Source organism: Teleopsis dalmanni, chromosome X, assembly GCF_002237135.1.
Source record: "Teleopsis dalmanni isolate 2A chromosome X, ASM223713v2, whole genome shotgun sequence".
Lineage (NCBI taxonomy): Eukaryota > Metazoa > Arthropoda > Insecta > Diptera > Diopsidae > Teleopsis > Teleopsis dalmanni.
In genome coordinates, this window is record NC_051848.1 from 72,360,875 (window position 1) to 72,375,147 (window position 14,273).

The 14,273-nt window shown below is 36.2% G+C and overlaps 1 protein-coding gene across 1 annotated transcript in view; it reads right to left on the reverse strand.

Moving 5' to 3' along the window:
* Positions 1-14,273, reverse strand: part of LOC119688543 (short stature homeobox protein 2-like) — a 48,557-nt gene that overhangs the window by 9,421 nt on the left and 24,863 nt on the right. The window contains exon 3 of the mRNA XM_038103217.1: positions 3,082-3,139. Coding sequence (XP_037959145.1) covers positions 3,082-3,139 — 58 coding nt within the window. The remainder of the gene's footprint in view (positions 1-3,081; positions 3,140-14,273) is intronic.

Consider the following 14,273-nt stretch of genomic DNA (forward strand, 5'->3'; position numbering starts at 1 on the left):
ATTTATCAATTTCAGCGAAACTTACGAAAATTTGTTCACATTTTGAACTATTGAATGAAGTGTTTGGACGCATGTCTAATTTTGTACGGAAACATTGCCATAGCCACCAACTAGTTCTGCGCTAGGCAATGAAGTTTTTTTTATTGAATCGTCTGCAGACAACACATCATCCAGCTCTGCACCGAAAGTCGTGCGTTCTGCTGTGCAAAACCCCACTACCCCCCTCGATAAAAAATATAACAAATAACAATAATAAATTAAGAATTAGTTATATTTTTATTATACTAATTATTTTTATATTATATTATTATTACATATATCTCCAACAACAAATAGTGTAGCGACTTTACGAATAGCCGCATTTTCGCCTGATGAACCCAAACGATATAAAACAATAGCAATCCTTAATAGTTTATTAGTGAGACTATTAAGGAAAATACGTTCCAATTTACTCTAAGCATCTGACAAAAACGGCCTTCATCAAATTCTTGAAGATTTTGGTACGGGTTGGTGATTTCTGTGATGGTTTACTAAAGTAAACAAAAGGTCTTCATTTAATTGCTCCATCACTTCCCAGTAATTTGCATCATCTAACAAATAGAAACTATATAGTAGTGAAAACTACATTAACAACATGTTAATACCTTCAATCAGAATATTAAAAGTACTATTTTCAATTAAAAAATCTATACATTTTTGTATTTCACTTGTTCGCGGCATTGTTATACTTTTATTTTTCTTTGCTCAATGTGAATCGACTGCAAAAACAGCTGATTCATTTTGATGATACAATTCTGCAACAGAGGTGTTCTCGCAGTCTTGCAGTTTTTGCATAGCATTCTTGCATTTCGTGCTCCCTGCAATGAGTTTACAAGAGAGAGTGAATACCCCTATCAATTCTTGACTGCCGCTTCTTCGTCTTCAGCATTTCCACTTTTTATAAGTTTTGTGTTAGTGCAATGACCGCTTTTTCTTGCTTAAGTAGTATTTTTAGTAGTCATTATTCGTGATGTCATGTGGGTATTTATGTGCTTATTGTGGTAAATTCTTTAAAAATTTTTCTAAATAGGTTACCTCTGCTCACAAAAGTCAAAAAATTAAAAGGAACGCTTTCCTTAGGTGGTAGATTGTAGGGATGTGAAAGAAAGTAAATATGATCAAGAATATTCAATCGTTGACGATGAAATAATTGTCTCGCTTTCCGATCATAATGAAATTCAAATAGCTATAATACTGCTCAAAAACAACAAAACTGAAGTCACCGATGGTTTACCGGCTTTGCTGTTTGAAGTTTGTGGCGAAGAGCTATTAAAATGTATGACCAACCAATGATTGGACCAACGACTTAACTGTGCTTTGCCCAATCCACAAAAAAAGTAATTCTGCAAAATGCGCCAATTATCATAGGATCATGCTTTTAAATATCGTATTGAAGATTCTATCAAACATACTATGTGAAAAATTAAAGCCAGTCGTTAACAAACTGATTGGACCTTATTAGTGTGGCTTTCAACCTCATAAATTTGCCCTAGACCAAATATTCACAGTGCATCAAATCTTAGAGAAGATCCAATAAAAGCTAATCAATGCAATCTATCTATTTGTCGAATTCATTTGTCGACGCCGAGCACACTATGACTAGAAGCACTCTTCATTCTGCTATGTTTAAATTTTGTATCCCAGCAAAACTTATACGGCTATGTAAAATGACGTTGAACAACACCACCACCTCTGTTAGAAACGGGAAGAACCTCTCCGAGCCGTTTGATACCAAACTAGGTTTCAGACAGGGTGATTCCTTGTCGTGTGATTACTTTAACCTAATGTTTGAAACGATAATTCGATGAGCAGATTTAAACCGCACTGGCACAATAATCTACAAAAGTGTAATGCTGCTTGCATATGCCGACGATATTGACGACATTGGTCTGAAGACCCGCGTCGTCAGTGCGGCATTATCCAACTTAAAAAAACAAGCGAAACAAATGGGTCTTTTGGTAAATGAGGAGAAAACAAAGTACTTTCTGTCAACAAATTAATATACTGAGAATCGTGGGATTCACGTCGCTGTTGACATTGACATAGTAAAGTAAAGATGTTTTTTGATTTATATAGGCACCTTTGTTGACCGGTATGCAATCCTTCCTTTCATTTCGAACAACTTCCATATGAGTTCGTCAATAATGATAATTTCTAAATACAGGTGCTACTGCAGCACTTCGTCGCTTCGTCGCAGCACTTAGAACAGTGCACATCGTCGCAGTACGTGTAACAACTCACATAGTCACAACGGTTACAGCGGGTTACAGGACTCACAGCAGTTCACATCGTTATTGCCCTTACAGCAGGACACTTAGTAGGAGCATTGTCAACAGATACTTTGGAGAACTCGCAAAGATTATTTGGACAAGATAATTTGGTTAATTTCCTGTAACATACCAACGCGGCCTAGTCGGTAAGGATTAACCATACCTTGCAACGTGGCCTAGTCGATAACGTTGATCTTATAACCTAGCAACGTGATCTAGTCGGTAACGTTGATTTTATAACCTAGCAACGTAACGCAGACGTAAATTTGATCTCCTAACTTAGCAACGTGACCTAGACGGTAATGTTGATTTCCTTACCTAGCAACATAGCCCAGTCAGTAACATTGATCTAATAACCTAGCAACGTGGCCCAGTCGGTAACGTTGATCTATTTTCTAATATACTTTTTATATAATAACTTATATTATATAATAAACTAAGAAAAAAAAAATTAAGAATTAAACCAAAAATAACCAGTGTTTAAAATTTATATTACGAAAAAATTTACGGTTACAAAAAAATATTCCTGTAGCACCTCTTGAAAACCATGAGCTATCCCAGTATAGACAGTATAGTTACCGCATGCATACCAGATTGTTGTAAATAATTTCCCCCTGTATCTGTCGCTAATCTTCTTGAACAGTTACAATTAAACTATAAAATATTTACGGTGTTCAAAGTACACTGTTATAGTTTAATATTAGTTTAATAATTAACTTAATATTTTATTTGTTTGTTTTTTAAAATAAAGATTTTAATTATTTTACATTACCTTTCTGCATTTGATTTTCATGCTTCCTACATTTGGCTCTTCGGTTTTGAAACCAAACCTGCAAGAGAAAATATAAGTAAATTTTTTGGAATAACTTATTTGTTATGCGATATGTTTTTCACGATTTATAGTATCGATGGACAGATGGTAAAGGCGAAATGATGAAATCATATGGTAAATCAGTGACACTAGACTAAAACAAAAAGTGAAAGAGAATGTTGGAGTCGCAAAATAAACTTGTCACCGGTTTATTCTAAGCAATAAATTTACCAATTTAGGTATCAATATAATATTATCTGAGTGTATTCTATATAATGATATGTCAAATAAATGCTCTTGAATCACTATGCCGAATGCTGCTACAGAATATGTAATTAGTGATGATTTTTTTAAATGCATTAAAAGAGCTGATGTTATCGTGGTTATCGGTGTCCTTATCGGGGACTAAGCTGATAAACTTAGTTCACACAGGATTAATCACGCTTCGATTTTCTTAGAAAGTTCCATCACTATCATCTGCAACAATACAGTTACCAAGAGTGACTATTCTTATTCAATTCAATTATTCAATGAAGTGGTAAATAAACAATCACTTGCGAATTGCCAAAATTTTTTTATCTGCTCATTAAATCGTATCTGAGGATAATTTTGGTAGTGCCTGGAGTTTACTTTGCTTTGCTACGATAATAAACGGCTTCTTGTAAAAGCCTTTATTGTGAAACTTATTTTTCAACAAAACATGAGGCAATCAGAGTCCTAAAGCTCTGAGGCAATCAAGCGACTTCACGACCCAACTTTTAAGTGCATTCTTGGTCTTAAAAATCTCGGAATTAATTGCCGTGTTTGAATACTACAAATAGATCATCAAAGCGTTTGGTATGCAAGGGAGATCATAAATCCTCCCCTTGTAAAAATTACAAGGGGAGGATCACACAATCTCACATGAATTTTATGCCACCAATGGCAAGTCTCAGATCAGTGCTGATTCATCGCGAAATGCAATAATTAACGATACATATAACGATAAACAAGTGGTCATGCAGCAGATACACTTGCAACCAGTAGATCTAGAGAGTTGAAGAAATTTTATGCTTTACTAGGAACTGTAATAATGACGGTGCTAAATTCTCAGGGTGTAGAATGCAAGATGCGTGCCTTATTGGATTCAGACTGACAAGTAAACCTTATAATGGAGCGAGCAGCACCAAAACTTGGGCTGATTCAATTGGTAAGCTCGCTCAATTTTAGTGGTACGTACATATATCATCAAGTATAACTGACTGAAAATTTAAAATAAAAGCAAATATGTTGCCAACAATAGTTGCAAATTAAATAAGATACATCAAATTGAGCTATATTAGAAGGAATTGTGCTAGCTGATGCCCAATTCAATAAACCAGACCCAGTAGATATTCTTATTGGCATTGGAATTATATTATTATTATTATGGAATTAATTCTTATTTGAATTATACAACGACATGGTTCTGCTAAGACGAATTTTGTTACAAAATAACTCTTCGATTCTACAATAAATTGTGTTTTGCTGGCCGTATCACTGGATCTTCTATATTACTTGCATCGATCTGCAGTGCTCTTACAAATAATATAGAACTCGACCTGCAAAAATTTTGGGAACTAGAGAAGATACAACAAGGTTCGTCGGATCAAACGTTTTTTCTCTTTAGAACGACGTCTCAACGGAGACCCTGAGTTTAAAATAGCATACAGTAAATTTAACACTTCGTTCAATAATGTGTGTGACTAACTAATTAAAACACATTTTTTTGGCAAAATTCGTTTTTATTCATCACCATAGTCCCCTTTTAATGAGATACAATCATTCCACCGCTTTTGCAATTTTTCGATACCGCCTTTGTAAAACGATTTTTCTTTGCATTCAAAATAGGCGTTAGTTTCGGCGATTATTTCATCATTTGAGCCAAATCTCTTACCACGGAGCATCTTTTGAGGTCTGCGAAGAGCCAGTAGTCGCTGAGGGCCAGATCTGGAGAATACGGTGGGTGCGGCAGCAATTCGTAGCTCAATTCGTTCAATGAATATTATTCCATGCGCATCCCAAAATACAGACGCCATAACCTTGCCAGCCAACTGCTTCGTCTTTGGTCGCTTTGGGCGGCTTTCACCGGCTGCATGCCACTTAGCAGACTGCCGATTTGACTCTGGAGTGAAATGGTAGATCCATGTTTCATCCATCATGATGTGCCGACGCAAAAACTCCGACTTATTGCGCATAAACATGTCCAAACAGCTCTTTGAATCATCGATTCGTTGTTGTTTTTGCTCCGGTGTGAGCAAACGCGGCACCCATTTGGAAAACACCTTTTTCATACCCAAATGTTCGTGTATTATGATATGTAAACTGCCTGCTGATATCTGTAGAATGTCAGCAATCTCCCTCACTTTCACTTTATGGTCGGACTTAATGATTTTCAGTGTTTTTTCAACGTTTTCCTGAATAACAGCGTCATTTGGCCGTCCAGTAGATGAAATGTCATCGGTGTCTGTACGACCACGTTTGAATTCGGCATACCAATAACAAATGCTTTTTTTTGATGGAGCAGAGTCCGAATAATGTTTTTCAAGCCATTCCTGGCATTGAACAATATTTTTTTTATTAAAAAACAATGATAAATCAGCACACGGAATTGCTTTGAATTCATTTTTTTTTGAAAACTCAAAAGTAGCGTCACTTAAAGCACTGTAACTTGTAAACAAATGGTCGGATTAACATATGATTTTGACAGTAAGCCTAAAAAGGTTGCCACTTTCGAAAAAAAATATTTATTTAGTATTAGTGCCGCCATCTATGTGTCAGTCACCCACATTATTGAACGAAGTGTTATGCAAGATTACATAAACCTGGCACATTTGAGTGAAATGAACCCAGATGACGTAATCCATCCGTGATATTTTTTGCTTTATCATTCTTATTTTATGGAAAGACAATGATAATAAGCCTCTCCGAACTTGTCAACTTATGTAATGTCGTCAGGAGCGTATCTCGCCATTAAATGCTCACAACGGTTGGTTTTAATTGAAAAAAATCGACACCCGGCAGCTGCAGCTATCGTCAAAACAAATTTTAACGTAGATGACGTTATGACAGGGTTCAACAGTATGTCTAAATCATTACATGCACGAAACGAGCTAATAAAACTATAGCACAATGGTGGCTTTAAGCTTCGCAAATGGTGTGGCAATCATACATAACCAATTGAACGGTTGCATTTTTACGATATAGACGTACAATCAGATTTTAATACGATGAAATGCGGTAACATTAACACATTGGGTTAAGTGTGGATCCTAACAACAGATAAATTTAAGATACAAATAAACAAAAACGAACAAGTCAAATATACAAAAAGAAGTATATCATCCGACATTTCTTAGATATTTGATCCACTTGGGCTTGTGAGTCCTGTTACAGTGGAAGCAAAGTTGTTTTTGCAACATTTGTGGACGCTAAAACTTGATTGGAACGAAGAATTTTCTAACGAGCTTACTTATTAATAGAATTAATGAAATTACGATACATTTGCCGATGCTTCAGAACGAGCTTACTACGTAGTTATGTACCGAAGTTCTATTACTCAGTACGGACAATTCATTATACGCTTCCTTTGCGCTAAATCATAGTTGGCCCCAATTAAAAACCTGAACTTCAAAGTTAGAACTATGTGCCGCTTTACTAACAGCTCAATTATTGGTTAAAGTAAAAAATTGCATGCAGTTGCCAGATACTAAAACATATTTGAGGACAGATTCGAAAATTGTGCTAGCATGGATTAACGCATTGGCAGCCAGGATTACAAAAATTCTTAAAATTTCCGACAAAGGACAGTGGCTGCATGTAAGATCAAAGGATAAAGGATAACCCGATATACTATCACGTGGCATTGAAGCATCTGAATTCAGTAGCTGCAACTTATGGTTTTATGGGCCTATGCTCTTACACGGACACCAGTCACTTTGGCCCGCTCCATTTACAACCAGATCGGAATGCAAAGTAGAGATCAATCCATACACTAATAATAAATTCCAAAAAACCACATTGCGTACATAGTATCGACCATAAGAATTCATTTGCCAAATTTGAAAGAATGACTGTTTATGATATTCGTTGCACGCAAATTCTCTGGAAGGCATTATTAAAACAGAATGAGTTGCAGTTATCCAGTGTAGCGTTGAAACGTTCTTGATACGCCGGAATAATCAAAATTAATTCGCAAGGGCTTAGAAGCCAGCAAAACTAGTTCCATTTCAGATTTGCATTTATTAATTAATAAGATCTTTTAAGAATTGGCAGACGACTTTAATCTTTCTCACTTTTATTTGACGCGATGCACCTAGTCTTGCTACTAGATTGTCTATTAATAAGACTCTTAATGCAAGAATCTCACGTCCGTAATAAACATATTGGACGACAACGACTATCGAGCCAAGCAAACCAATCGAGAAAAGCAAGTCCGAGGGACCCATACGTATAAATGAAGCAGCAATCAAGGTTCCTACGTTGAATGCCTCAAATAGCACTCCCAAAAAGTGATTTCCCAAGTGTAGGAAATGTCTTGCTAACGATCTTAAGGAACTGTTCCGTAACTGCACCCACATATAGTCCAATCGTCGTATAGTTAATTACACCTGGACTATATTTCGAACACATTGGAACCACAAAAATCATGTCAAGTTAATGGAACATTGTAAAATACTTTAATTTTTCATCTCTTTGTAGCGCCTGGGATTCGACCAGGTCGGAAACAAAAGTCTTTGCAAGACCTAAACGGAGAGCCTTAAATATTATTGAAAATGTGGCTAATTACTTATTTGGCTATTTAGATTCGAGTTATGAATACTGTCGCAACACTGAATATTTTGAAATAAACTCAAGACGCCTTACAACGGAAATTCGTCGATTTAAAGGCACAAATAAGCCTGATTATATCAACCATCTACAACGTTAGTAATGCACTCGATTATAGTGTCATGTATCATACACTTACTTCATTGGCATTACAAGTATTGACATTAACTCAAAATTCCCAAATGCAACAGCAGGCCTTGATAAACAGAATTACCGACGACCATCATGACAAGATTAAACTTTTACTCATATCCACTGATCAACTCAAAAAGGAACCATTCGGACACATTTACCGCAAGATCTACTACTTATAATAGAAATTGACAGCATTTTAGAATATTTTCACCTTATTGAACTTAAGTTTTTTAAAACAGATACTACTACTACCATTAGTAGACCCCGAAACATTTGAATTTTTCCAAATAACACCGATTCCAACTGCAATAAATGGGAAACTTATTATCAAACCTTTATTTGATCCACAATTCAAATCAATGGATCTACGGTATGAGTATTCCTTCACCTCTTAACCTCGTATGCAATAACACAATACAGCACTTCACTCCGGAACTAGCTGGCCGATTCGAGATTCAAAATAATTGTATACTAAAACACGATTAATTCTTAATTCGCAGACATCATGTGTACAAAAGCAGCATGCGACAGTCATACGCTCAGAGAGTCATAGAGAGTCATTCAAATAATCAATTAGTCTTTTTTTTATCAATGTTCGAGCATTATTGAGTAGACGATTCTTCTGAACTCAATTTGTTGAGAGCATCTAAGCTCCGATATTTGCACCTGAAACAATATATCGTCATCTTTTACGAAATACTGTCGCCCAACAAAGTTGTCCTCTAAGAAGAAAACTAAAGAGGCGATTAGAGCTCAATAAAAAGAATGCGTATGTCAGCCCGAAGAATTCTTACTAACTTAACGCTCTTGATTCTATAAATCTTATGTAGAGGGATAAAGTTGCACTTTAATGGGTTAAAGATAATGTTAATACTCGACCCACTGACATTTCATCTAGCACCAGGTCTTTCATCAAGTCTTTTTCACAAAAAAATTGTTTTTGCAGTAAGCCTTACCGAAAAGCAGTTTGTTTAAATTTTCTTAATTTCTTTAATTGCGTAGGTTGCTTATAACTAAAAATACAAAATAGAAAATAAAATGAAAAATATTAAATTGAGGCGGTTTTAGATAATAGTGGCATCATGTTAATCGTTAAGTTGGTGTTCGATTAGATGCAGTATTTGTGATCCAATCTTCTTGGCGTTATCTGCTCTACCAGATAGAGAGTTGGTTTGTTGAATTTGTTTTTGCAAATGAGGCGTAGGAAAAATAACATCATTCGAAAATAATTATTTAAATATAAGTATAATCCCCTCTAAGTAATTTTTTATTTTTTTTAGCGAATATTTAAGTATAACTTCCTCCTAGTGTATATTTAAAACATTTAACATCATTCTAGCAGATGTTTTCAAGAAACATGTATAATGTTTTTCCCCGAAAAAATGTTGCAGAAATATAACTTCCTCCTAACTAATGGTTATACTATAATTTCCTCTTAATGAATATTTATGAAGGTGTAACCACCTTCTAGGATGTGTTAAGTCAGATGTGTAATATCATGTGTAATTTTTTGCAGTAGATGGAAAGCATCGAAAGCCACAGTGTGAGATTTGAACCCACTAAAAACATCTCTTAGGAATGAAAGACGAAGATTTTCACAGCAATGTGGAAACTTCATTCCAGTAATCATGGGAGAGAGGAATGAGAGAATAGACTTAATACCTAGTGAACTAGGTTCATCTAAATCAGAAAGCAAGGGCATGAACTAGGTATGATGAGTGATATAGAAGGGGGCGGGGTTACGGCTAACTTGCGGGGGTGGGATCAACAATATACTTTGTGACTGGGGTCACGAAAGCCGCGGTTATATAAGGGGATAGTGGAGAGGTTATGGTCCACTTCATCGAAGTAGTGGGTTAGGTATTGGGGGTGGTTTATAGCGCAATGCTAGAACAAGGTCTTCTGTGAGGGTGAAAGGAGTAGAGACGTCGGGGGGAGGTCATGGAGCCGGGTGAGATACCTACGGGCGAGTGGCAGAAGATACTCGTCAACACGAGTGCTCTTGGCATTGTTATTGAGAGTTGATATGGAGAAGTGCTTGCCATTAGGCTTGCGCTTATAGTTAGTGGAATCGCAAAGAAGTTTCTGCTCAAAGAGATGAATTCTTTCCATCTAAGCGGAATTGATGGTTGATCAAATAGGGAAAGCGTAAGTGTGTCTTCAAAGTGCAGTTTTAAGTTGAGTATGCTTAAACCGGGCGTTACGGATGGCATAGTCGACATGTGGTATAAAGTTATGTTAGGATGAGAAAACAATGCTAAGATATTTCAGCGAGAACAAGCTGAATTGGAGAGTTATTAAGCCTGAGCCTAATATTAGAGGTGCTAAAACCTTTGGGACGATCACACTGCTGGCCAGTGAAGGCAATGGCGATGATCTTGGAGGGGTTGAGTTTAATCTTTCACCTGGTATAGTAGTCGAAAAGAGATTTAAGGTAGGCATTAAGCTCATTGGAGACGCGGTAAGGATTAGACGATCGCTTGAAGACAAGGCAGTCGTCTGCGAAGCAGATTTGCTTAATAGGAGTCCACGGGAACGGGATGTCTGCTATAAAAAAGTTGAAAAGGAAGGGTCCAAGAACCGAGCTCTGAAGAACGCCGGAACCGACTCGAACCTGAAATGTTCTATTGGAAAGAAATTTGTGGACTACACTGCAGAGCGTAGGAGAGAAGCCGAACTGGTGAAGCTTAAGAGTTAAGCCTTAAAACCAGACAGAATTTCATTAATTTTTTTTTTGTTTTTCGATGAGTGCTTTCGACATACTCTGTGTAAATTATATACGGTCAGATGTTTGTTCCTTCGAAAACTCTCTTGTTCTTTGCGTCATGAGCAGTCTTTCTTTATGTTCCACACTTGTCTTTCATGTCTTTCAAATCAGGCAATTCTTTCAGTTTTTGGTATTGAACGGTTACTTGCTGATTTGAATTGACCAAGTTGAGTCAGTACAAATTTAAGTTTTTCTTTATTTAATCATTTTAATTTTTTTTGCGTTTTTGTGAAATTTTTTCTTTATTGTTGTGTGATGGTTAATATTGATCTGTTAAATTTTTGCGACAGGGCTTTGTTGAGTTTGAATTTAATTTCTGAAAACTAATTTGTTTGTTTATTTAGTTTTATATGTTAATTTACCTATGTGTACTTATTTTGTTTTTATATTATAGTTTAATTTTTGTACATATCCATATCTTTTTTTTGCTGTAATAATTTTATTGCTGTGTTCCGAAGATATCTTTATAGGGTTTAAATACTTTATATCTATCTGCGGCTTACCAGCTACACATATTTTTTATCATTTGCGTAAAAGTTATACTTATTGCTTATTTGTTTAGGCATACGAGATTCATGCCCTGTAAGAGTCTTGTAAACAGGGTTTTACCTTGTAAATCCGCATGTTGCAGTGTTTAAAGCTAGCTTCCGGACTCTAGAAAGATGTTGATACCAACTTTTGATTCGTTATTTGCGTATTAAACAACCATGGTTGAGACTGTACGATTTATCTTTTCGGTGGGGTTCTCCTGAGGAGTATATCATGCCTTGAGTCACTGGCTTGTTCATGTTTTTTGAAGTAGTTTTAGAATTGTTAGCTTCTGAGCTGTGGTCCATTGTCAGACACAAACGTTTTGAGTGCTCTTAAGTTTGGTATGATGTGTTCACTGATAGCTACAATTAAATTGTCGATACTTACTTTTCTTAGGAGAACCAATTCTTGCCAACTTTAGTAAATTTATATACAAATATTAGCAACATGTTGCGCCTGTTTTTAGCCATTTAGATTGGTCCGACAATATCAGCGCTAACACAGGTCTATCGTTCATCTAGGATGTGAGTTAGCTTTATTTACCTAATTTTTTGTTGGCTGGGTTTGAATTCTCGACAAAATTTATCATCTGTCACGTTTTGTGGTTGCCGGATTTTCATGATTTACTTGTACTATCTTTTGACATATGGTGGCTTGTATAGATAAATTCCATGATAAATTAGTATTAGCATCTGGCTTGCTTTTGTGATTATAAGAATTTTCATTTTCGATGACCAAATCTGCATATTTTATGAATTTATTTGTACCTCTGTGTTTTTAGCTTGTTACTTTCGTTATTTTTGAAAAAGTGTGGTCTTAATTGTAATGCCAGGATATATTATATTGAAAGAATATATATTGAGATGATCAGTAACTACGGTGAAGTGATAATTCTCTACATAAAACGGCATTTTATTTATTGGTATAAAATCATGTATTTTAAATGTTACACACTTACACACTTACAACGTGTCACTGAACCCAAGTACAACTTGACGGTTTTTGAGTAGATCACTCTTAGGGTATATAAAAGCTATCCTCAGGATGTCATTTGCGAATAAGTTTATGATAACGAAGCCACTTCAATCGCAATTTATTTGATAAAATGATGCTATACCGCCACATCTCAACGATAAAAACGAAAACAACACCGTCATTCAAATTGTTGAGTATGTTAAGGGTTGTGCAAATAAGCCTAAAAAATTTCGAAACTGACTCGGCAGCTTTCATTTTTCGTCTGTATGAAACAGGATGAGAGGATATACGTGTTCAGCAATCTTACGCACGTAATAACTGATGTGGAGCAGCATCGATACTAACAGGCTAAGGGAACTTTTTTTTTAGTTCTTGTCATCACACTTATTACTGGTAGAGCATTCATTTCCTAACTAAAGTAGATAGCCTACCCCTAACCGTTATAGACATAGACTGTTCACTTTTCTATTAAAAATACTGGATGGAGTTCTTAACTTACATATCAGGAACGTTGTCAATACGGCACTCTGCTATGCACCTCTGTATGTTTACACCAGATAAAACACACTCCAGAAAGTACTTCGTGCACCAATTCACAACTTAATTAAACTATTTAATTCAAGGAATATACATGTGGTACTTTTATTGGTATTGAGGGCGACTTCAACAACACTTGCCTTAATGCTATTATATAATCGCTCTCAGATTTGAAATTTTTCGTAAATTTGATGAAATTTAAAGAGGTAGTACTCAAAAATGGATTATCACTTTACGCATTGGAAGTATTTAATCTCTAAGATTGGTTTGTCGCTGTTGGCCACAGCTGGATGCATCATTATAGCTTATGTGGATGATGTTGGTATTTATGTATTGGATAAATCACAGTAGGTACTGTCCGAAGTTATAAGCAGTGCACTTGTCATTGTGGCGGAAGTGGGTAGAGGAGGGCTGTTGCCGCAAGTCAGTGGGAGCGATTACACAAGGCAACGTGTCTTATTGCATTTAACAAGGAAATTGTCAACGTAAGGTCCTTAATCCAAGTTGTCGCACAACCTCCACGTTGCGTCCTGGATAGTTACTTGGCATCTGCTTGGTAATGAACTAATAGTACGTACACTGAGTCATATCCTCAGGCCTTTTCATTTGGATTTTGCACTGTATTTGGTACCCGTTACGTGAAATTAGCCGCCAGTGAATGCCATAAGGATGCCTCGAACTTGGAAACCTTATATTGATGACTTTCGCAAACGAACAAAGGACTATGATTTGAATATGTACCTGGAATGTCTGGACCCTCTATTGGTAATACGTGCATTTCAATGCGGTTTTGTGGTTAGCAAGAGACTGTCAAAATCTATCCAGCAATTCACACCAGTTAACAAAAGACTTGCTACAATCCGTATCCAGGGAAAATTTTTATACATCATTCTAATTTGTACGCGAGACTCGAGGAAATTTATGACCGCAGTCCCATCCATAACTTTAAAATTGTTTTCGCGGATCTTAACGCAAAGGTCGGATGAAAAGAATCTTTGGCCCAACAGTCAGAAAATTCAGCTTCCACGAGTTCTCCTCCAACAACGGTCTGAGACTGATTAAATCTGCTGCGACACGAAATATGGTAGTATATAGCACCAGATTCTCACATCGCGATATATATAGGGCAACATGGCTATCTCCTGATCAATTGACATAAAACCAGATTGATTATTTCGTGATTGATGCAAGTCACGCTTCAAGTGTGCTGGACGTACGTTTGGTCCGTGGTCTAAATATCTACACAGATCACCACCTTGTCGAAGCCAAGGTACGGATGCGGCTTAGTACCGCCAACAACGTATAATCCCGTACACAGAAAAAACTTAATAAACTCTGATCTGCAGTGCTCAACTCTTAA